Genomic DNA, 22,306 nt, shown 5'->3' with positions numbered 1-22,306 from the left:
ATATTTTTTATACAGCACATTGTCACTGGCTCAATGCAATGAAATGAAAAATGGACTAGCAAAAAATAATAATGTACAAAAACTCAATAGTGTCTATTCCATCAGTTTTTGTCTAGCTGTGTTCGCCAACCACCAAACAAGGAGAGACAAAAGCATGGCCACAAATCCTGGAGCTATAAAACTTTGAGTTTTAATACCCTAAAAATAAAGAAATAAAAAAGAAATAAATATTTTAAACAAATGCACATTAAACTCTTATTACCTTGTGTTCCACATCAACAGTAAACAAAGGATCAACTTTGACATCTTCACCGTATCTCATATTCTAAAAAATAAAAAACAAATAAAACCATTATGCTGACAAATATAAAGCCATTTAATTTATAACTTCACATGAATAAGTTCTCACCTTTCTCATGGTAGAGGCTCCTTCATCGTCATAGAAACCAACTGGTATCGTACCTTTGACAGCTTTATTATGGGGAAGGGACCAACTAACCTACTCAAATAATAATAATAATAATAATAATAATAATAACAACAACAATAATAACAGAAACACAATGTACTCAATCCACTTACTCAATTAATATTAATTAATTAATTAATTAAATGCGAGGTCAAGAACAGGTTTTATGTAGCACAATTGTCCCACTCAGCAGGTCATGTGACTACCATGTGACATGCACAGGAGCGACCGACACTGAGTTCTTTACATGTGCAAGTACAAACACAATACAAGGACCCACCCCTTCGCCAGACTATTCAAGTACATACCTGGTAGGAATTAGAGGAGGTTGATTTGGTCACTAGAATCAGCTCATTATTGACAAAAGCATAAAGTGAAGGAGCCTACACAACAACACAATAATTCAATGTAGCCCTGCCACACCCACTTAAAATTGACGCATTCACTGGAGTCTTTAAACTTACTTGGTTATTGCTACACGTTACGGTGAGTTCAATGCTGTAAACTGTCTCTGTGGAGAAGAAAGCATCCCCTGAAGTATAGGTGGAGCTTTCAACCTTTGGATTAGGACAGTCACCTAATAATATAATAATAATAATATTGATACTCTTAAATAGCAAGCTTATTACCTAAAATTCCTATAAATAAAGTACTAAAAACTATTAACTGAAGAATAAAGAAATGTCTAAAGTCCATCTCTACTTCTTTGTTCTTTGTGAGTCAAAAAATGTGAGGGTTAAAAAAATTAAGATCACGTGATCCTTACAGTGCCACACCTATTTCAAGATGGCGGCAGATAGTTCTTCGGACCCTGCACAGATATCAATAGATCAGGAGGAATTCACTCGACTGCAGGTAAGAGGAGGGAGAGGGTACACTACAGGGGCAGTGTCTAATCACCAGCGACCTCTAATTTGAACTATTCATTGCAGACACAACTGATAGAGCTGAGGACCAAGAACTATGAGCTGAAGGAGGAGCAGTCAAAGAAGGACGCTGGTATGATATCATCCTTGAACACACACACACGTGCAGAGAGAGAGGCTGCAGTAAAGAGTACATTATGTCATACAATATTTTGCAGCTATGAACCTTTAAGCATTATGATTGGTCTAGTCGTAATGGGTGTGGCAATAGTAATGTACATGAATATTTAATGAGGTTTGGTGGTTTTTAATTAATGCTCTTTTATTAATAGCTTTAGTCTAACTTTAAATACCATATATAATTAATACTGTATGCTGTATACATTTACAATAAACACTGTATAGTGTAACTTTAATTAATAAATTATTAATTAATTTAAACATTTCTTTAGAATACAAGCAATTGCTTAGCAGCAATCAGCAACTAAACAAAGAACTAGAGAAAGCAAACAAGGTAAAGTAATGTGGATATAATATATACATGCACTTATGTGTTGCTTGAGCTCATTACCATCAAATTTTGATTTTTTATGAATTTTTAAAGATGCTCCAAAATTGGGCCAAAGTCCCTGTACTATAATACAGGGACTTTGGTCCAATCCCACCGAAAGTTGCTATGATCGAATGATGCTATAAATAATCATTTTTTCATTTTTCATGCAGTCGATACAAAGGAGCAAGAAAGCTAAAGAGTATCAGTTACTCTCCGAAGAGAATGAGGTCCTTCAGAAGAGACTCCACACTCAAGAAGAAGACTTCAAGCTACAGAACACAACACTAATGAACGAACTGGCTAAGGTACAATGTAATGGAACAACATGTTTCATATTGTTCCATCAATTGCAGTATACATGTTACACTTTATCTGTGTGCTTGTAGGTTTGTGAAGAGAAGGAAGTATTGAAGAAAGGGGGTGGGGCAGGAGGTGTGGCTAGTGGAGATAGAGGGAGTTCACAAGAACTGACTCACTTGCAAGCTGAGAACAAAGCATTGCAAAAATCACTGCAAAGTAATCATTGTTAATAATATTAATATTGTCATTATTTTATATTTACTTTAATGTTAGCGTTACAAGAACAGCTTCAATCAGCAGGGAGAGAAGGAGAGCAGACAGAGGGAGAAGAACCGTCCACCATTAAAGGAGAAGAAGATGACAGAGTACAACCAGCACAGGCTCCTCCAGTGGCTATTAATCTAAAACTAGCAACTCTTGAAGAAGAGAATAAGATACTGCAAGAGCAGCTATCGGCAATGGAGGAGAAGGGAAGGAGAGAAAAGGAGGAGCTTAAGACCCAGATAGATAGACTGGAGGAGAAAACTAGAAAGAAACAAGAAATGTACATAAGTTGAGAGAGAGGGAGGGGGAGAGAGAGAGGGAGGGAGAGAGAGAGGGAGAGGGAGAGAGAGAAGGGACACTGAAAGTTTGAGTATAATAGCAGCTCTATGACTATTTCACTTTTATTTTTAGCTTAGTTCAAGTGCAGAATGAAAAGGAGAAAATATTAAGTGAAAACAAGTAAAAGCAATATACATTTAACTATGATACTTTAACTAATATTCATTAAATTATAAGTATACTTGTATTTATTGTCATTTTTAGATTAAGTTATGACAACATGTGTCAAGAGAAGGAGAGAGAGATGGAGTCTTTGCATCAGGAAATAAAACAACTACAAGAAGAAGATGAGAATAGACGACAAGTTAGTAATAATTACATGTAGTTGAGTAGCTGATGTCATTCATTGTAGGAGAGTGAATCCAGTGCTGATTTAGCTCAACAGATTTCATCTCTTAAAAATGAGAAGGAGGAATTATTAAAGAAATATAGACATTTACAAGAGGTACGTTATAAGAATAGGTACTTACATGTGCAATATATGTGCATGTATGTTCTTTATGGCTGCTAGTACATTTAAGAATTGCTACATTTTGTGTTGTTTTATTTCACTGCAGCATCAAGAAGCACTTACTAATGAACGGGACAGTAACAAAGTAAGTCATTGTCACACTCTCTCATTTAATGACATGCTCCCTCCCCCTCTCTTTCTCTCTCTCTCAGGTTATTCTGGAAGAGCTGAGTACAGAGTTACAGCAATCAAAGAAAGAGTTGGGAGAGATGAAGAGAAAGTATTCAGATATGGAGTTGGAACTGAAGTCATCTCAAGAAGCTAATGACAGTCTTGCCGATCAGCTATTGACCGCTAGGGAAGACAGAATAAAATTGGGAGAAACTATATCTACCATTGAAAAGGTGGGAGGGAGGGAGAACTAATTCTATTATTATTATTATTAATTAATAATATTATTTGGTAGTTGGCTGACAAACGGAAGAGCCTGTTGGATGAGATGGCCATCAAAGAACATGAAACTGCTACTGAAAATAAAAAGAAAGAAAATGATCTAATAGACAAATATAAGGTATATCATATACATTTCTTTATAAAATAACCAGCCAAAGACCATGTACTATAATACAGGGTCTTTTGTTGAAGCTTTACAAAATCAATTTTACACTTTAATGTCATTAATATATATATCCATATATATATGTACTTGTACTTTATTTATTATTACAGGGTGAGATTGAGTCTCTCCAGTCACAATTGGATGAAGAAAGAGATAAAGTTAAACATTTGAATTCATCAGTTGATGAATTAGCTGATCTTAAGAGAAGAATAAAATCAATGGAGAATATGAAGGAAACTTATGAACAACAACTGAAGGAAGCACAAGTAATCCATCTAGACTGTATGCATCAATTATTTCATTCAAAATTGGAATTTAGCAGAAATATTGAGTACCTAAACTATAGCCTGCAAAATGATGCATAGTTCAATACAATATGATTATTAAATTCTGAAATATAATGTACATAATGTTCATGTATTAGGAGTCCTTCAGTAAAGAGAAAGGTGAACTAGAACTTAAACTGAGTGAGTTAGATGGAGAGTATAAAGAAAGATTGACTGGACTAGAGACTGAGGCAGAGGAAGAGAGAAAGAAAGCAACTGAACTGAAGGAAAAGATAACTGAACTGGAGTTAGAACTAGATGAGAAGACACAGGAAATTAACATAACTGGAAAGAAATCATCTAATCTTGTAAGAGTGGAAAGAGAAAGGGAGAGAGAGAGAGAGAGAGAGAGATCTGACAGATAAATAAATTCATGCAGTATATGTACTGTACATGTAGATTAAAGATCTAAAGCGTCAGCTTCAGGCAGCACAGAAGAGAGAGGAGAGACTCCAAGACTCATTATCATCATCATCACCTCATATTGAAGTATCAACTCCTATCAGGCAAGACTCAAGACATAGCAGGTGCATACACACACCATTGGGTGCAAGCATCCACTTCATTTTGGGAGGGATTTCAGAGTCTTTTGAATTAATAATAATACTGATGTTAATATTGTGATGTTAATATTGTGTAGGGAGAGTAGTTTATCATCTGTAAGAGGAATAGGAGCAACTGGAGGAGCTGAACAAACTCAACAAGTATGTCACTAGTATAGCAATACATGTACACCCATTCATATGTTCATTTCATCTTTACTAAGTGGTTTCTTATGATAACTCTGTGAGTAATGGGGTATTATTTCTTTAAAAGGTCAAACCACTAGCTTGTGAAGTTGTTTTTTATTTAATGTCAGAGGCAGGCTTTACTGGCCTAGTGATTAGTTTAGCTTCTTCCTGTCCAGCTCGTTAGAGTTGTTTACTCATTTCTAATCTTGTTTGTTGTTTTGTCTTGGCTGTACTGTTTGTTGCTATAGGAATGATAATGAAGGAATCAGGGAAGTTTTTACACAATGTCTAACGCTTGCATATAAACATGTACAGTTTGTTTTGTTATGATTAATGCAATGAGTCTTTTGTGTTTAAAATGTGCAAACTATAAGTACATGTACATGTAGATACATTAATGAGTCTATAATGAAACCAAAGGAACATAACTATGGTCACTGTGTCCTTTTTATTATTAATAGTACACATACACTGATACTCTTGTGGCATATAATGCTCTTGTTTTAATGGTAAATGTACATGTATGTGTATTTTTAAATCTCTTCTTTAGTTCAATGAGGTTGATAGCTCTAATAAAGATGATGTACAGACGCTGCTTGATAAGATTGCTAGTCTCCAGCAGGAGAATTGGCAGCTGGAAGAAAAACTCAATCACCTTGAGTCAACTAGTTCTTCACTAGCTGAAGATGTCATTCAGAAATCAACCATTATTCAGAATTATTTCATGGAAAACAAAGCAGGTATAAAAGATATGATATCTTTACAGTTTTCCTCTCTCTCTCTCTCTCTCTCCAGATCACAGTGCCACTACTTCATCATCCCAGTCAACTTCTCATGCTAAAATGTCTCCATTGCGATTGATGCAGTGGGCAAAGACACCAGCAAAAGAGGACACCATGGCTGAAGTTAATCGCAAGATGCAGCGTGCACTGGAGGAGGCACTAATGAAGAACATACACTTGCAACAAGTAACAACCTCTAGGTTTAGATTGAAGGGTTTAGCTAAATAATAATAATAATAATAATAATAATAATAGTGTTGTATAATAGTGTATGATAAACATGTTGTTGTTACTATTATTTGATTTGTTTATTATAGAATGTTGATATGTTGTCTACACAATTACAAAAAGAAGAAAAAGATGAAAACACTTAACACTTCAGCTAGTATTATTATTATACTATAAATAATTTTTTTTTTTAATATTATTTTTGTCTTTTTTTCTCCTGCCGACATAAATGTTCTCAATATTAAGTATAATTTTATTATTATTATTATTAAAGTTATTCTGATATCATAAATGTAATCTGAAAGCAACCTGCTATTGCTTCTTTGTCGTCCATAAAGTACCAGTAAGTTTTCACTGGTCTTGAATCAGGCAACTTTTCATTTAGCATGAAGCTGAAGTGAGTCTTCACTGCTACTCCTTCAATCAGTGAACAAGGTTTCCTACTGCATGTCACCAGTCCGTTATCAAAGAGTGGGAATTTTACCCCCAAATCAGTGTGGACGCTGACAGTTAGGTTAGTGTAGTTCTTGTAAGGAGTGAAGACCACAAAGAGAGTGTTGTTAGCATTCTTCTTTGGCCAGCACATGTCTGGTTTGATGGGACTCGGAGAGTTATGGCAGTGCTTCATAAAGACAGAGGTTATTTTTAATCCATCACTCCCGCAGTTACTCCAGGCGAATCCAAGAGAGAAAAGGCAGTAAAGGAATAGACAGATGATCTTTAAAATCATGCTGGAGGAGAAATGCTGCATGCAATGTGCGGCTGCAGTATTTTAATTAACTAAATCTAGTGGGAGTGGCTCGAGTCGCTCGACGTCGACACGTGTGCATATTGTATTTGTACAAGATGGTAGGTTTATTTCTTCCAAAATAATCATTTTTTAATAAAAAAAATTACTTGTTTTTATAATAGTTGAGACGTCAGGCTAGACTAAGAAGAGAATATTTGTATCGCAAAGGATTGGAAGAGAAGCAAAGAGCAATACACGAGAGAAAGGAGAAGCTTAAAAAGGCCATTGATGGTTAATAATTAAACCTTTGTTGTTGTCATAATTATCATAAATTATGTATCCTCTATCATTTTATTGTTATATATTTACTGACAGAGGGGAGACGGATACCAACAGAAATAAGGAAAGAGACTGAGCAGCTAAGACACTCAATACAATTTGATGATGAAGAAAGAGTAAGCACCTTCTCATTCTCCTCCTCTTTCCTTAAGTTGCCCCTCCCTCTCTCCCTTTTATGGTAACAGTTAGGTTTGACAACACATGAAGATGATGAATATGCCTGGGCTGGTGTGGAGGATCCTAATGTTGTCATTACAACTTCACATAATCCGAGCAGTTCTCTTAAACAGTTTGTAAAGGTCTGTGTGTGTGTGTGTGTGTGTGTGTGTGTGTGTGTGTGTGTACATGACGTACAGTCTATGCACTAACCTAATGCTAAAGCTACTTTCCCTTCATCTAAGTACATGTATCAGAAAAAATTATAAAAATTAAAAATTCTCTCCTTTTCATTTTTGGCCAAAGTCCCTGTACTTCAGTAATGCACTATGCCAGAATCCTCTGGTAAAGTCTGCTTATATTTCACAGGAGCTAAGGTTGGTGATCCCAAATTCCCAACGTATCAACAGAGGTCAGTTTGTAATCGGTAAACTGGTAGAGGCTTGTAATGCAAATGGAGCCACAGATCTCATAATAGTTCATGAACACAGAGGGGTCCCTGGTAAGGACTGTCCAGTAATGTATGCTCATATTTTAATGCAATTTCAGTTCAAGTGGAAGTGTAAATGTTCCTAATGTTGCTTCTATAGATTCGCTTATTGTCTGTCACTTGCCATATGGTCCCACTGCTACATTCACTATATTCAATACAGTAATGAGACACGATATTCCTAATATTGGGACAATGTCTGAGGCTTATCCTCACCTCATCTTTCACAACTTCAAAACTAAACTGGGAGAGAGGGTAATGGATCAACTAATTAACTGGTTTTAGTGATAATTTAATGATTATTATAATTATGCAAGTTTCTTCTCCTCTTTTATCAGGTGACTAACATTCTTAAGTATTTGTTTCCAGTTCCAAAGGAGGACAGTAAAAGAGTTATAACATTTGCTAACAGTGAAGACTATATTTCATTCAGGTCAGTAGAAATTATTGAAGTTTTGAAAATGATCTTGCATTTGAGCTCACACTGTAAGTGATTTAGTTAACTTGATATCTTGACAGGCACCATGTGTACAAGAGAGATGGTAAGGAGATTCAGCTGAAAGAAGTTGGTCCAAGATTTGAATTAAAATGTAAGTGACTGGTGAGATACTCATACAATAAAGCTGCATTGTAATTCTATCTTCTGCTGTGTGTATCACTGTTCTAGTGTTTAAGATATCCCTTGGTACAATTGATCAGAAAGACGTTGATGTTGAATGGAAGTTGAGACCTTATCTGAACACAGCTAAGAAGAAACTTGCGTTGAGTCATTCAGAAACATCTTGATTTGACTTATTATAATAATAATGGTTTTAAAATACATTTGTAAAAAAACACACACATATAATATATGCAACATGCATATACACAGATCATGTATTAAGAATAAAGAGAGAGAGAGAAGTTGGGATAAAAAATAACAATAATAATTAACAACACCCGTCACTCTTGGTCTGTCTGTCAAGTGGAGTAGTATTTCCGTAGCAGTTTTGAGTGTGAGAGAGTTCACAATTTTTTATTTCAACTTTCTCGACTCTCTCCTTCAATGCTTGAGCCAGCGAATAAAAAGCATCATCAATGTTAGTCCCATCTTTAGCCGAGACTTCATAATATCCAACTATTTTCCCACTAGTGTGAGTACCCATTAGTGTCTGTACTGATTCTTCAGTCACTTCTCTTAAGTGAGGATTGGCCTTCACTAGATCATACTTTGTACCAATGACCAATACCACTACATTACCTATACAGTATGGAAAATATCATAATAATAAATATGAGAAAGGGATTTAAGGGTATATATATAGAAATTCTTGAGTTCAAAGTAAAATAATAAATAATATGATAAAGCTGTAGCTGTTTAATTTCATTTTTGAATGATAGGATGATAAGCTTCATGACAACTATGGTGTCTCAAGTGAATTAAAATATCATCCATAGTTTCATACAAAGAGAGTATCATAGTTATTTTGGACATAAAATCCATTCACATACGCCTATTATAAATAATAATTTAATTTGTTATTTTGCAGCATGGCCCCGGAATTGTTTCTGCTTGTTATGAGTAGCAGGTTTGTTTATGCATAATTACACATACAACATTTCCTGTCATCAAATGGATGCTTGAGCAGTTTATCCAACTTACCACAGAATTTCTTAATATCATCCAACCATCTTTGGACATTATAGAACGTCCTTTCTCTCGTAATGTCGTACGCTACAATGACCCCGTGAGCATTTCTATAATAACTTTGAGTAATTGTGCGATACCTCTCCTGACCTGCAGTGTCCCATATATGTAGCTAGTGAGCATAATGGATCATTAAGATATGATAACATACTGAGATACAAAAACAATACATAATCTATATCCTCTCTCTCTCTCTCTCTCGCTTTCTTGTTTTCTTTAAATTTTGCTACCAATCAATACTCTTAATCTGTTAATAATAGTCTCAGTCAAAAGATAATTATAAAATATTATACTGTAGGTACTTTTGTTAAAGCACCTCATTGATATTGCATCTTTATAAAAATAACACAAACTGTCTTATAACTACAGGGTGGGTTTTGACAGGAGTAAGAACTACTCTTGTTATAATAATCCTCTCATGAATTATTGAATATTGCACTGTAGAAGTGACAATCTACAATTGACTAATTGCTTGTCATAATAACAAACAATACTCATAGATTAGGGGACATTACCTGTATAACTTTCCCGTCCAGTTTGAACGTCTTATAAGAGAAATCCACTCCAATGGTGTTCACCATTCTCTCAGAATAGGTCCCATATTTGAATCTCTGTAGAGCAGACGTCTTCCCTACGCCCACGTCCCCAATTAGAATGACTTTGAAGAGAAAGTCCGAGTGCGCCTCTTCGTTGGCTGGATAGGATATGACCAAGTTATTTGAGCTAGTTATCCTCGCCATGCAGAAAAATAAGGGCCTATAGCTTAGCTATATAGAGACAGCAGATCTATTTCTAAGCAAAGCTAGCTACTTTGTAGACTAGCCACTCCCCACATTCAGGCTGTAGGCGGAGCAATTTAAATTGATTTGATTGATGGGCGTGGCTATATCAATGTTAATTACTTATTTTATTATTATATCATTAACTGCTTGAGACAGATCGTTAATAAATATATCAATATCAGCTCTTGTTGTTTCTCTTCCTACGCTAACTCTTAACGCATTTAACGCAATATCTTCCGAAACACCTGATTCTAATAAAACAAACGAAGCCCTATAATCGTAAAAAATAATATTGAAAACACAAAATAGATAAAATCAATGAATTACTTAAATGTATCGTGTGAATGGCAAGCAGCTCCAAGACTTATCTGCGATGATTTAAGATGTCTCAGTATAACTGGACCTAACATATTGCAGACAAGAAGAGAGAGAGAGAGGAGGAGAGATAGAGAAAATGCAAAATTTGGTAAAATCAGTTTCCAGAGGCTACCAATCAACTATAATATTTCTTAATCCAAACTTTATTGGAATCAGCTCAAACTTTCTGCACAACACAAGTACATGTATATGTATCAGAAAATATTATAAAAATGGAGATTCTCTCCTTTTCATTTTTGGTGAAATTTGGCCAAAGTCCCTGTACTATAGTACAGGGACTTTTAGCCAATTTTGGAGTAACTTTAAAAATTCATAAAAAAAATCAAATTCCATTGGAATCAGCTCAAACTTTCTACACAACATAAGAACATGTATATGTATCAGAAAATATGATTAAAATGGAGAATTCTCTCCTTTTCATTTTTGGTGAAATTTGCCCAAAGTCCCTGTACTATAGTACAGGGACTTTTAGCCAATTTTGGAGTAACTTTAAAAATTCATAAAAAATTCAAATTCCATTGGAATCAGTCAACAAACTTTCTACACAACATAAGAACATGTATATGTATCAGGTAAAGTTATAAAAAGTAGAATTCTCTCCTTTTCATTTTTGGTGAAATTAGGCTGTACTATAGTACAGGGACATCATTATACAGTAGTTCAGATATTAAAACCCAATACCTTGCAGTAAATGGGAGGCGGTCAATGAGAAATTGCACGTGTTAGGCAAGCAGTCTGAGTCACTTGAATTAAAATGGACTCCATCATCAAATTTCTCCTAATAATAATAATATTAATATTATTATTGTAATGACGGTTATAAATAATACCTTTAGTCTTTTTCTCAAATATTCACAAATACTTCTTAGATGAGACATATGGTGTATTAACCTATCACTTACCAGCTGAGCGGCCTATTTGAAAAAATAATTTAATACTTTATTTTTCTAAATATTATTGGTACCCAGTTGCAAGTATTATGAACTAAAAGTGGATTATAATAATTATAAAATGTTCATGTATGATAACTCACCGTTCCAAGTCCTACTATCATTGGAGTGTTCTCAGTACTGCAATAGATAGAGGAACAAATTGTCAAGTTAGTAGTTTACAAAATAACTTATTGGCGAATTTGCCTGATGAAAGTTAATATTAGTTAATTTTATATTGGAAGAGCTCAGATTGAAACAAAATGGCAGATTTTATATAATGTCAATTGTCAATACTAATTCCTCACCAATAAATCATTTTGTACAGTAACAGCTAATATTAAAATAGTAGCCATACCCTGGTCTGTATCCCCTCTCTTGTCCCCCTCCAGCAAAGAAATGTTTGTAAGGTGTTTCATTGCTAGTCAGTCCTTTAATATAAAGTCCTCCAATCCTCGGGCCGTAAAACTTGTGACCAACAATCGTTAGATAATCAACTTTTAATTCTTGAACATCAACACTAATTTTACCTAATGCCTAGTTATAATAATTAATTATGATTAATTAATTGATTAATTAATTAATTACTTGAGCAGCATCAGTGTGTATTAATATTCTTTCTTGTCCAATTTTATTATTATTAATATTATACAATCTGATGACTTCACCAATTTCCTTCACTGGCTATTATATATATACAATTATATTATTATAATTAATTAATTAACTAATTAAACCTGTATTGCTCCAGTTTCATTATTAGCTAACATGATTGATATTAACCTTGTATTGGATTTCACTGAATTCATTACATCAGATACACTGATGTACCCATTTACCGGCTTTACACATGTTAGTTCTAAAAATAGGAACAACAACTAATAAAACAAGAAGTATTTCAGGAGACCTAGACCAAATGTGACTCCCTCTAGATCTAACAGCAATCATAATAATAGACTAATATTATACCTATTGATCCATTATCTTTTAAATGATTCAGTGGCTTGATTACAGAATCGTGTTCGATTGTACTTGTAATAACATGAGGGACTTCCCCTTCTCTTAAAATACAATTAAATACAATATTATTGCTCTAAATGAAATAAAATAAACAAATTAATAAATAAATAAATAAACGTCTTACTTCAGTACCGCCAGATGTAAATACAATATCTAAAAATGAAATTAAAAATATAATACTCCTCATTAATGATATGATACTTTCACTTGCTCCTCCTATCAACTTTGCAACTTGCCCTCTTGCTTTCTCTATTGCAGCTTTAGATTCCTTCCCTAACAAAAAAGTAAAAACAAAAATGCAAAATAGAATGAATAAATAAATAATGTGTAAAACATACCAACTGTATAATTGGAGCTGGGGTTGGCCCAGTGATCTCTCATAGATCCTGTAATGGCGTCAATGACCTGGGGAGCTAAAGGAGTAGTTGCGTTGTAGTCCAGATACACCGCCATTTTATTAATATTCAGTGGGCGTGGTTAAGAAATATATTTCCTGTTCATTCCTTATAAGGCAATCGTGTGGGCCGACCAAATGATAGCAATGGTGCGAGTCACCAATATCAATGACCTGATGGTACGGTGAAGCAGTCACTGCATTGGGCTTAGCTACTACTAGCTCTAGTGATGGATCTGTTGAAATCACTGGCTCACCCAACAGAGATATACGCTTTACTGCAGTACAAGCTTGTAGGACAGAATGTAGTTCATTCCCTGGACACTGTAAGTCACAACTCCACACCAAACAGAATAAATTGCTCATTTGTAGTCATCTCTATCACCCGACATGCAGAGATGTTATGAGCTTCTAAATCAAACCAGCAGGAGCTTTGCTGCAGTTATACAAGCACTTGATGGAGACTTGAGGTATGCCCAGAATACTGTTACAACATGCAGCCCGTGAGTGATGTATTTTATATCTCACAGCCAATTAAAAGTTACTATTAAATAGATATAATGTGAAGCAAATTGATATAGAACATGTACATGTTACTGATGAAAATATAAATAAGAATTATGGAGTTTGCGGCACATGAAACATTCATTCACTGAGGCATGTAATATTGTAATATGTTAAGAATGATAACTAAAACTCAGTGTCTATAACAACAAACATTATTTACTTTTTTACTGAAGGTGTATGTACACATGTATAGCCTGTACAATAAACAGATTCACTCCTTATAGGCCAGCTGTTTGTATCTTCTATCTTGTACTTCGTGCCCTTGATACTATAGAAGATGACATGACTATACCACCCGACACAAAGATCGTCCTCTTGAAGGCATTCCACACTTACCTCTATGATCCAAAGTGGAACTTTACACAAAGCCAAGAAAAAGACAAAGCTGTACTAGAAGAATTCCCCAAAGTAAGGAAGGATGTAACTATAAACTACTCTAATAATAATTACAAACAATTAGCTATGATTTATTGTTTATTTTTGTTCTGTAAAGATATCTGGAGAGTTCCGTAAGCTAAGGTCACGCTATCAAGAAGTGATCAGCGAAATAGCACAGAAAATGGGAGCAGGAATGACAGTCTTTCTCACTAACAAAGTGAACACAATGGAGGAATGGGATGAAGTAAGCTACCTAATGCTAATATCCTGTATTTATTATCATGTCTTGATGCAGTATTGTCATTATGTTGCTGGTCTTGTTGGCATTGGTTTGACTCAGTTATTTGCAGCTTCAGGTCTAGAGGATCCAAGTATAGAGGGAAATACAAGACTGGCCAACAGCATGGGACTCTTCCTACAGAAAACAAACATCATTCGAGATTACCTTGAAGACATTGTACAAGACAGAGAGTTCTGGCCTAAAGAAGTATGTCATGCAGAAACTAATTAATATTCAGTTTTTGATACTATTATGAAATTAGGCTTGGAGTCAATTTGCTAATGACTTGAGAGATTTTCAAAAGCCATCAAAAAGACGTGACGCCATTAGATGCTTAAACTTCCTAATCACTTCAACCCTTAAGCTACTCCCTGATGTCCTCCAATACATGAGCTACATAAAGAATCAGAGCATATTCAACTTTTGTGCTATACCTCAGGTAAGCCTCCATCCCATTGTAGCTACAGGCTAGCATTACTGTTGTTTTAAAGATGATGGCTATTGCTACTCTGGCTCTGTGCTATAATAATGGAAAGGTTTTCGAGGACATGATTAAGATAAGAAAAGGTCAAGCAGTTCAGCTAATAATGCAGTCAAACTCAAGCAATAGTCTACAGAAAATAATAGCCTACTACTCTAAAGAGGTATAGTACCATGATCAATGAGGAGTGTGTGGAGTAGAATAATGAGCAGCAAGAGCATATGGCAGAATAATGATCATAATAATTGTAACAATAATAGTATTGACATACTTTTGAAGACAAGAGAGACCCAAAATAATTGCAAACTGTAAAAATAATAATCTATTTAAACAATTATAATACTTTTTAATGGACATACATATACCTTTATAGATCTTTAACAAGATTGATTCTACCGATCCATCAGGAGAAGAGACCAGAAGCATCCTAACTCATATTCTATTAGTGTGCAATGAGGATCCACTGGATACCAATAGATCCACTGCAGTTGGAATAGCTCTCTCTCAATACAAAGCACCAATCATCAGCACAACTGCTCTGATCGTACTCTCTTACATTTACTGGTACACTCAGTAAATGACATTTAGCTCCTTCTATACATTAGGTCGGTCTGTGTATATTCGACCGATTGTGCTTGTCTTTTTTAAAATAATAAATTTTTATACCTTATTTTCAAAAATTCAGTTTTAATAACAATTAAGCGACACAGCTTGTTTGTGTATGCATGCAAATGTGCACGTGTGCATAAAAACATTATAAAGTTATAGGATAATTATTATTCACGTTATTGAGAGGATTCAACAGGAAGAGTTCGACCCATTCTCTCCTTCCAGACCATCCCCAGGAGCGTAACAAACATCTCAGCATGAACTGAAGTGTAGGGAACAATACAAATGTGAGTAGCAATCCCACAGTCGCTGTGAGCCCGAGTGAAGATGAGGAGCTGCGTAATGCAATACTGGGAATCATAGGCAACTTGGACACGCTGTATATCATCAATATGTATCCATCTTTTGACGACAAGCTGAGTTGGAGAGAGGACGAGGAGAGTTGGAGTGACGTCAGCATTGAGGGAACTGGCACAAAGAAAGAGACCAAAGTTAGTTAGCAAGATCATGTGAGGACGATAGAGAACGGTCTGTACTTCACGAAGACGAACCTGCTCTGCTAACAGCATTATATTAGGCAGAAGTATTTGGATATTCTCAGAGCAGGTTTTAACTGAAGACCCTCTCGCTACATCAGGATGAGACTCAACCAGATGAAGCTTGAGCTCATTAAGAGATGTATCACTAGGCAGTACCAGCTCTGTCGCTAGTCTCTTAGCAAACTGCTTGATTGGAGATACTGGACCTGCTGGAGTGTGCTCTCCAAAAGGATCATCAGTAATGTCAACAAAATCCTCCAACAAATGCTCCACATCTTTCTCCTGGACCTTCTCCTTGAAACCAACAGTAGCTGCTAGTGCAGAGAGGACCAGGCTAGTAACCTGTGCTGTGTTAGTGAGTACATCAATGTGACTAGCAGATTTACTGTCATAAAGACGAATGGAGAGAAGGAGGGGGCCCAGTACAACTTTCATGAGATCTGAGAGCCACAACCGATAGAAGCATTGGAGGTGAGTATCATTATGAGAACTGAGGAGGGACATACGAGCAAATGAAGATATGCCTCCAGCATCAAGCCATGTCCTTATCCCATCCATATCAGAGAGGAAATACATCGCATAATTACTGACTATGACAAACACTTCAACATCTAATCTCCTCTCAAGGTGAGGCTGGGAATGAGCTAAGAATGAAGCAAGAATAGTCTCATCTGACTTCATGAAGTCAGCCTGGGCTATGTGCTCCTTGAATATATCCAGTTTGGCCCAGTGGGGAAGATTAGCAAATCTTAATAATGGTAAGTGCTTAAAGAACAAAGGGGCTGAGACTTTGCCCTTTGCTTTAGTCTGCATTTGAGTAGCAATGAAAGGGAGGGGGCTGTGTGGATTGGGGAATGACTCAAGTGGCGTCTTAACACTAACAATACTCAACTCTTTATTGCAGACACTGTTCCAATGCAACTTCAAACTACCCAAGAAGCTATTCAAGTGATGGAGATCATAGGCAGCTAGAGAGAGACACGAGTCAGAGAAAGAGATGGTGAGGTGATGAAGGAGAACGTCAGGAACAGAAGATGAAGCAGTGATTGGTCTCAACTTGTCACAGATAGCCACTTCCTTGATATCCTCCAGTGCAATGTACTGGACTATATTGAGAGGAGAGAAGGTATGCTTTGCTTGAGTCATTCTCAGAGCAGGGCCACTGATGAAAGCCTCTTCACAAAGGATAAGATGAGAATTGATTAAAACTAGTATCAGTGGGTGCAAGAAACTGCCCCCATTGCATCCAGGTAGGATATCACTGGAAACATAGCTCACAGCTAACTGATGGACGATACTAATAGACTCTGAGAGGTCACGGACACCTTGCTTGACCTCCATCTCGTACATACCCAGCAGGCTCTTGTTCTTGTTGGTTGCTATGAAGTTCCCTAGACGTACCTGTGTCTTGGAGACTGAGAGCCACTGCTTGAATCTCTTGACACTGAAATCATCAGGTTTAACAAACAATACTCCACTCAACCCGGAAGCTGTCTTTGCTTCATGTGTACCCATCACAGTGTAATGGAGAGAGGCAGCATCAAGTGCTGCCTTGAGCTGCTCAAAGAGCTGAGTGGAGATGTCAGGAGTTGGAGGGAATACGACGAAACTCCAGACCGGAGACCTGCTGTGGAGCTCAATATAGAGAGCTTGATTTAAAGTACTAGTCATGACAACCCGAGACAAGTGATCCAACTGATCGGATATGAGGACTACTAGAGGTAGAGACTCGCTCTCCCAGTAGCCATTCTCTTCTCCTTGCTCCCTCACCTCCAGCACATACAGAGATTGATTAGATATGAAGACGGCTCCCTGTAATGAGTAAGGGAATGAGCTAGGGAGAGATATTCCACACCACAAGACGTACATTAACATCTCTCCCTTCTCCTTTGCTATCTGATTTGTAAAGTACTGCAGTAACATGTCGTCATCAAGTTGAGGTCTTTCTGGTGATTGTGGAGGTTGGGAAGACTTTCTTACAAAATATTCTAAACTATCGACAGGAATGGTCGGGGATTGAGCGAGAGAGAGTGGATCAGTGATTCCGCCTTCTAACGATTTGTAAGAATCTTCATCGTCATCTTCTTCTTCGTGATGACTTCTTTCCTCTGATTGTGGTGGATCAGTTGTAGTGAGGAGTTTGTTATCGTCAGTTTCCTCTAGTATACCAGCTGTCTGTAACTGCCTGCTCCTCTCATTGTCAGGCTCTTCATCTGAAGCCGCTGACAGCTGCTTCGATAAAAACGCAGGAGAAGGAGGAGCAGGAACCTCTGATGACCTGAAGAGAGAGAGGGATTAGAATACAAAAAGTAAAAGAATGAATACAACAAAGAGCTACTAAACACTTTCAATAGAACATGGCTTATGTTAGAAGTTGCTTACTGGAGTCTTTTCTGCAGCAGCACATAAAGATCAGCAATTGATGGATAGTCCCTCAAGCAGTATACGACCCAGGTAGTGTGACTCATCATGGAGGAGAGCTCAATGGCAATTGCTAGTGACTTTTGACCTTCATGACAGCGAACCTCCTTCAAGAATGCTAGAAAAAAGCATTAATAAAATTAATTATTATTAATAGATGTACATGCATTAGCTCTTACTAAGGTCTCTTGTCCTTCGGTTTCCTCCAGTACCTGAAGCAACTGCAAAGTCCTCAATGATACGACCGACTTTAACGTCGACTTCAAGGAGACACGAATCACAAGAACTATCAGCGAGGAGTCTCTCAATGCCGTGATGACTCAACTGCTTAAAGTCTCTACTGTACTGTAGGACAGTAGCAGTACAGGACCAGGGAGAACTGTGTGTGTTCAGGTGTAAGAGAAGAGAGAGAGAGAGAGGGAGGGAGGGAATAAAAAAGGTTTGTTGTCTTACTTGCAATCTCTTCCTTCAAGCAGTTGCTGTAGCTTAACTGACGGTAGACCAGAAGAAGGTGTCTCTGACGATAACTGATCACTACCTCCACTACTGTATGAAAGGAATAGACACATAAACATTCAAATTAATGATTGAATTCATTAAAAATGATGATGATGATGATTACCTTTCAAAATCATCTTTTCTTGGCTTCCTCTTCTTCTTCACTTTACCAGGACTGTTCTATAAATACACGTAATAATAATTACATCATCATTATTGTTACTATTTTTATCACTTAATACGTAAAGGTACTTACAATTGGCCTTTCATTCAGCATCTTTAGCCAGTTCTCCCCTCCCTCCCTCCTCATCTTTTCAATGCTCAGTCTCGTACCAGCTGAGAGAGACGGAATACCTGGAGACCTGTCATTAGAAGCTTCTCCGATATCAGGATTAATATCAGCATTACGAATACTTGACTGTTGAAAGAAACGGTAATGAATTATAGTGTATGGACTGGGACAGTATCGATGTCCTTATGCTGTGTAGAAAGTTTGAGTCAATTCCGACTTCAATTTTTAAAGTTACGGCCATTTAAAAAAATGCCAAAATTCTGAAAAATACCCAAGGTTATAGCCCATGGTTTTTTTCAAAAAATGGCTCAAAAATCACCCCAAATTTTTATTACATTTTCTGATACATATTGATGTACTTATGCTGTGTAGAAAGTTTGAGTCAATTCCGACTTTAATTTTTCGAGTTACGGCCATTTTAAGAAAATGCTAAAATTTCGAAAAATACCCAAGGCTATAGCCCATGGTTTTTTCCAAAAAATGGCTCCAAAATCACCCCAAATTTTTATTACATTTTCTGATACATATTGATGTCCTTATGCTGTGTAGAAAGTTTGAGCTGATTCCGACTTCAATTTTTCGAGTTACGGCCATTTTAAGAAAATGCCAAAAATCTGAAAAATACCCAAGGCTATAGTCCATGGTTTTTTTCAAAAAATGGCTCCAAAATCACCCCAAAATTTTACTACATTTTCTGATACATATTGATGTCCTTATGCTGCGTAGAAACTTTGAGCCGATTCCGATAAGAAATTTCAAGTTATAAATATAAATGAAACCCAGATCAATTCACTGATGGCTAACCTTCTTTTGCTTTTTGGAGTGTTTCTTAATTTCTCCGACAGAAAGTGAAGCTGATATTTCTAACTCATCTCTACTTGGAGGTCTACCATCTAAATACACCTACCAAGGCAGTAATAGGTAACATATGCTGTACATGTATTACATTAAATACTGCTAACCTGTGGAGCTGTGCTGGGTAATAAGCTGAAGACCTGTTGTCTATAAGAAGGAGAGGAAGTGAAGGCATTCCCTTTGACCATGAGCTGCTCTAGCACAGGGAGTGAGGCCAGTCTACTCATCTCACCAACCTGGAGGGACAGGAATAGGAGGACAACAACAAATGAAAGAGTTTCAATAATAAATTGTATTGATTATAATAATAATTATCATTATTGGTGTTTTTTTTACTTTAGAAATGAGATTGTACTGTATATCAAGACACACGACAGAATAACACTTTTCAACTCCTGAAATAAAACCCGCAATTAAAAATGAGAGAGAAAAAGAGGAGGGAGGGAGAGAGAGAAGGGGTAGAGAGGGAGGGGGGAGGGAGAGAGAGAGAGGGTAGAGAGAGAGGGGGGAGGGAGAGAGAGAGAGGGTAGAGAGAGAGAGAGGGAGAGAGGGAGGGATCGAGGGGTGTTCCACTGACCTGAGAGAGAACTCAGTTTATTGTGTGCCAGGCAGAGTGTCGTTATGTTGCCAAGACGATAATGAAGGTCGGAGACGTTCAATAGCTCATTGTGGGACAAATCAAGAATCCTTAGGTGTGGCAAATCCTGGAAATAAAGATTATGATCACACTGTACACTGTATATAACTATCATACTAAGAGGTTGTCGATGTCTCGTATTAAATTGTTGCTTATGTTCAGCTCCTCAAGGTTTGGACATAAAGTCTACAAAAGAAAAGAAGTTTATCCCAAGACATTATGATAGTGTATACTGTTGTAACTTCACTCTCCTCCCCCCCCTCTCTCTCTCTCTCTCCTTCCCCCCTCTCTCTCTCACCAAGCTGGTGTCAATGCTAGTGATATTATTATAGCTTAGGTCCATCACTCTGAGTTTATTCCATTGAATGAATCCTCCATCAGATGAAGCTGCTTCATCAACACCAAGACAATTGTGCTTCAGAATATCCTAAAAACAAACAAACAAACAAACAAACAAATAAATAAATAAATAAATAACAACAACAATAATGATAGTGACAGTAGTACAGATATGCTTACCCTTAAAGAGGTGATGGAGCGGTGAACTCCCAGTGTGAGCAGCTGCTCTGGAATGTTACCGAGTCCTTGAATCTGATGGAGCTGTATACTACTGAGCTGATGGTGTTAGAAAAATAGAGATAAATAGAATAAAAGATAAAATGATAAAATGAAAAAAATATAAACACATCATTATACAGTATAAAACTAGCACATGGCTGATTATTATCGCAAATGAATTGGAAATGGTTATAGATGTGGATACACTTACCACTAGAGTGTCAAGGGACTTCATTACTGAGAGGTCAAAGACAAGCTCAACTGCTGGAGACAATGGAAACAACTCTTTACTGGGAGGACATATCTGAGAGAGAGAGGGAGAGGGAGGGAGGGAGGGAGAGAGAGTTAGTTAAAAATAATAGTAAAATGTCCTCACGTACTTTAACTTTGTTCAAGTGTTGCAAAAACTCCAATAAATGCCCAAACTCATATCTCATGTCTCTCTGCTCCGATACTACACAAAACACAATAAATTAATAAATAATAATTATCATAAATATACGTACATATGAAATTATATTACAACAAATACACAAATAAACTAACCAATGGGTAATATCATCCTCTTACAGACACAGTGGAGCTGGAGAGGACTGAATGCCACCATACTGTTAGTAGAGAGGAACTCATCACCTGTATATGATGTATAGTATCCACTAAATGTAGTTCATGTACACTGGCTGTATGGTGTTACCTTTTTCAAAGAACAATGCTGAAAGAGTTTCAGTAATACTCAAAACATCCTAAAACAACAACAACAACAACAACAATAATAATAATAATAATAATAATGATAATGATAATAATTTGTGATGCTAATTATCATAAAAATGTTAAAAATTGAAAGTAGGTTCGTATTAAAAATAAGCACAACAGCATTCAATGAGTGTCAAATAACTGCAATCATCACAATATACACTAACAGTGAAACTTCACTCTTTCATAATGGATACCACCATACACTGCAAGGAATGGGGTATTGTACTGTAGATGTACTCACAGCAGTTTCAAAGAACATTAGAAACTAAAGTACTTATGTTATAGGTATTGAGCTTACAATATTGATATTAACATTAGTAATGTACTTACACTGAACTTGTAATCAAGGAACCGTAAGAGGATTACAGGAGGTAGAGAGAACTGAAGCAGGAGTTTCCCCAGGTAAACACTCAGACGACTCTGTATTTCAACAATCTGCTCTTTCTTGTGACTACCAAACATCTTACGTTGGGGGAACAAACTTTTGTCTATGGCAAACTCTTCAACAAGCTGAGAGAAGAGAGAGAGAGAGAGAGAGAGAGAGAGTGAGAGAGTGAGAGAGTGAGAGAGAGAGAGAGAGAGAGAGAGAGAGAGAGAGA

General features: G+C 36.5%; 7 protein-coding genes across 8 annotated transcripts in view; 3 read left to right on the top strand and 4 right to left on the bottom strand.

Annotated features, from left to right (window-relative positions):
• Positions 1–13: 13 nt before the first annotated feature.
• LOC100632794 (translocon-associated protein subunit delta-like) lies at positions 14–1,211 on the bottom strand. Its single transcript, XM_003386583.3, has 6 exons — positions 1,099–1,211; positions 934–1,046; positions 778–852; positions 410–499; positions 263–325; positions 14–198 (listed from the first exon to the last, which is right to left on the bottom strand). The coding sequence occupies exons 1-6, from the start codon at positions 1,163–1,165 to the stop codon at positions 94–96; spliced, it is 513 nt and encodes a 170-aa protein (XP_003386631.1). The 5' UTR covers positions 1,166–1,211; the 3' UTR covers positions 14–93.
• A 27-nt stretch (positions 1,212–1,238) lies between these two features.
• Positions 1,239–6,236, top strand: LOC100641424 (GRIP1-associated protein 1-like). Its single transcript, XM_019996416.1, has 19 exons — positions 1,239–1,324; positions 1,402–1,468; positions 1,788–1,849; positions 2,059–2,193; positions 2,275–2,404; positions 2,462–2,732; positions 2,864–2,911; positions 2,996–3,095; positions 3,144–3,236; positions 3,349–3,387; positions 3,455–3,646; positions 3,709–3,813; positions 3,972–4,127; positions 4,286–4,495; positions 4,587–4,714; positions 4,828–4,891; positions 5,469–5,658; positions 5,714–5,886; positions 6,018–6,236. Exons 1-19 carry the CDS (start codon positions 1,256–1,258, stop codon positions 6,072–6,074), a joined length of 2,289 nt encoding a protein of 762 aa, XP_019851975.1. The 5' UTR covers positions 1,239–1,255; the 3' UTR covers positions 6,075–6,236.
• A 505-nt stretch (positions 6,237–6,741) lies between these two features.
• LOC100632667 (U3 small nucleolar ribonucleoprotein protein IMP4-like) lies at positions 6,742–8,516 on the top strand. Its single transcript, XM_003386582.3, has 9 exons — positions 6,742–6,777; positions 6,841–6,949; positions 7,034–7,113; positions 7,183–7,296; positions 7,523–7,655; positions 7,744–7,898; positions 7,982–8,076; positions 8,163–8,233; positions 8,311–8,516. Exons 1-9 carry the CDS (start codon positions 6,775–6,777, stop codon positions 8,427–8,429), a joined length of 879 nt encoding a protein of 292 aa, XP_003386630.1. The 5' UTR covers positions 6,742–6,774; the 3' UTR covers positions 8,430–8,516.
• Positions 8,448–10,164, bottom strand: LOC100641297 (ras-related protein Rab-43-like). Its single transcript, XM_003386565.3, has 3 exons — positions 9,846–10,164; positions 9,286–9,442; positions 8,448–8,883 (listed from the first exon to the last, which is right to left on the bottom strand). The coding sequence occupies exons 1-3, from the start codon at positions 10,068–10,070 to the stop codon at positions 8,573–8,575; spliced, it is 693 nt and encodes a 230-aa protein (XP_003386613.1). The 5' UTR covers positions 10,071–10,164; the 3' UTR covers positions 8,448–8,572.
• A 31-nt stretch (positions 10,165–10,195) lies between these two features.
• Positions 10,196–12,937, bottom strand: LOC100641171 (selenocysteine lyase-like). Its single transcript, XM_003386564.2, has 12 exons — positions 12,778–12,937; positions 12,641–12,712; positions 12,564–12,592; positions 12,389–12,512; positions 12,157–12,278; positions 12,008–12,103; positions 11,778–11,956; positions 11,524–11,560; positions 11,321–11,404; positions 11,172–11,268; positions 10,440–10,515; positions 10,196–10,383 (listed from the first exon to the last, which is right to left on the bottom strand). The coding sequence occupies exons 1-12, from the start codon at positions 12,890–12,892 to the stop codon at positions 10,233–10,235; spliced, it is 1,182 nt and encodes a 393-aa protein (XP_003386612.1). The 5' UTR covers positions 12,893–12,937; the 3' UTR covers positions 10,196–10,232.
• Positions 12,938–13,022: 85 nt separating this feature from the next.
• Positions 13,023–15,168, top strand: LOC100641044 (squalene synthase-like). The gene is made up of 8 exons (XM_003386563.2): positions 13,023–13,159; positions 13,206–13,303; positions 13,625–13,808; positions 13,894–14,022; positions 14,074–14,265; positions 14,321–14,497; positions 14,550–14,702; positions 14,913–15,168. The coding sequence occupies exons 1-8, from the start codon at positions 13,064–13,066 to the stop codon at positions 15,114–15,116; spliced, it is 1,233 nt and encodes a 410-aa protein (XP_003386611.1). The 5' UTR covers positions 13,023–13,063; the 3' UTR covers positions 15,117–15,168.
• A 24-nt stretch (positions 15,169–15,192) lies between these two features.
• The window catches only part of LOC109581917 (uncharacterized), an 8,108-nt gene continuing 994 nt past the window's right edge, over positions 15,193–22,306 (bottom strand). Inside the window, exons 3-20 of one of the 2 annotated variants that reach the window (XM_019996413.1) lie at positions 22,038–22,217; positions 21,643–21,691; positions 21,495–21,581; positions 21,329–21,402; positions 21,160–21,252; positions 20,910–21,005; positions 20,689–20,817; positions 20,508–20,576; positions 20,331–20,457; positions 20,090–20,148; positions 19,861–19,989; positions 19,703–19,801; positions 18,863–19,024; positions 18,731–18,786; positions 18,562–18,651; positions 18,288–18,487; positions 18,070–18,226; positions 15,193–17,965 (exon numbers count right to left, since the gene is read on the bottom strand). In XM_019996413.1, the coding sequence (XP_019851972.1) occupies positions 15,325–17,965; positions 18,070–18,226; positions 18,288–18,487; positions 18,562–18,651; positions 18,731–18,786; positions 18,863–19,024; positions 19,703–19,801; positions 19,861–19,989; positions 20,090–20,148; positions 20,331–20,457; positions 20,508–20,576; positions 20,689–20,817; positions 20,910–21,005; positions 21,160–21,252; positions 21,329–21,402; positions 21,495–21,581; positions 21,643–21,691; positions 22,038–22,217 (4,497 nt within the window). In that variant the 3' untranslated portion in view covers positions 15,193–15,324. Of the gene's footprint in view, positions 17,966–18,069; positions 18,227–18,287; positions 18,488–18,561; positions 18,655–18,730; positions 18,787–18,862; positions 19,025–19,702; positions 19,802–19,860; positions 19,990–20,089; positions 20,149–20,330; positions 20,458–20,507; positions 20,577–20,688; positions 20,818–20,909; positions 21,006–21,159; positions 21,253–21,328; positions 21,403–21,494; positions 21,582–21,642; positions 21,692–22,037; positions 22,218–22,306 lie in introns of both variants that reach the window. The other variant, XM_019996412.1, reaches the window with a different exon arrangement.

Source organism: Amphimedon queenslandica, unplaced genomic scaffold (assembly GCF_000090795.2).
Source record: "Amphimedon queenslandica unplaced genomic scaffold, v1.1 AMPQUscaffold_13411, whole genome shotgun sequence".
Taxonomy (NCBI): Eukaryota; Metazoa; Porifera; class Demospongiae; order Haplosclerida; family Niphatidae; genus Amphimedon; species Amphimedon queenslandica.
The sequence above is the reverse complement of the archived record's forward strand: the minus strand, read 5'-3'. Positions and strand labels throughout refer to the sequence as shown.

Coding starts and splice junctions, on each gene's coding strand:
- LOC100632794 (XM_003386583.3), bottom strand. CDS start 1,165: ATGGACTTTAGACATTTCTTTATTCTTCAGTTAATAGTTTTTAGTACT. Junction 1,047..1,098: donor TTTATTTATAGGAATTTTAG/GTAATAAGCTTG, acceptor TTATATTATTAG/GTGACTGTCCTAATCCAAAG. Junction 199..262: donor CTGTTGATGTGGAACACAAG/GTAATAAGAGTT, acceptor CTTTATTTTTAG/GGTATTAAAACTCAAAGTTT.
- LOC100641424 (XM_019996416.1), top strand. CDS start 1,256: ATGGCGGCAGATAGTTCTTCGGACCCTGCACAGATATCAATAGATCAG. Junction 2,194..2,274: donor TAATGAACGAACTGGCTAAG/GTACAATGTAAT, acceptor GTGTGCTTGTAG/GTTTGTGAAGAGAAGGAAGT. Junction 3,388..3,454: donor ATGAACGGGACAGTAACAAA/GTAAGTCATTGT, acceptor TCTCTCTCTCAG/GTTATTCTGGAAGAGCTGAG.
- LOC100632667 (XM_003386582.3), top strand. Junction 7,114..7,182: donor AATTTGATGATGAAGAAAGA/GTAAGCACCTTC, acceptor TTATGGTAACAG/TTAGGTTTGACAACACATGA. Junction 8,234..8,310: donor TCCAAGATTTGAATTAAAAT/GTAAGTGACTGG, acceptor TCACTGTTCTAG/TGTTTAAGATATCCCTTGGT.
- LOC100641297 (XM_003386565.3), bottom strand. CDS start 10,070: ATGGCGAGGATAACTAGCTCAAATAACTTGGTCATATCCTATCCAGCC. Junction 9,443..9,845: donor TGGACGGGAAAGTTATACAG/GTAATGTCCCCT, acceptor TATGCTCACTAG/CTACATATATGGGACACTGC. Junction 8,884..9,285: donor TGATATTAAGAAATTCTGTG/GTAAGTTGGATA, acceptor CATACTGTATAG/GTAATGTAGTGGTATTGGTC.
- LOC100641171 (XM_003386564.2), bottom strand. CDS start 12,892: ATGGCGGTGTATCTGGACTACAACGCAACTACTCCTTTAGCTCCCCAG. Junction 11,957..12,007: donor TACACACTGATGCTGCTCAA/GTAATTAATTAA, acceptor TATTATAACTAG/GCATTAGGTAAAATTAGTGT. Junction 11,405..11,523: donor TGATAGTAGGACTTGGAACG/GTGAGTTATCAT, acceptor TTTTTCAAATAG/GCCGCTCAGCTGGTAAGTGA.
- LOC100641044 (XM_003386563.2), top strand. CDS start 13,064: ATGGATCTGTTGAAATCACTGGCTCACCCAACAGAGATATACGCTTTA. Junction 13,809..13,893: donor TACTAGAAGAATTCCCCAAA/GTAAGGAAGGAT, acceptor TGTTCTGTAAAG/ATATCTGGAGAGTTCCGTAA. Junction 14,023..14,073: donor CAATGGAGGAATGGGATGAA/GTAAGCTACCTA, acceptor GTCTTGATGCAG/TATTGTCATTATGTTGCTGG.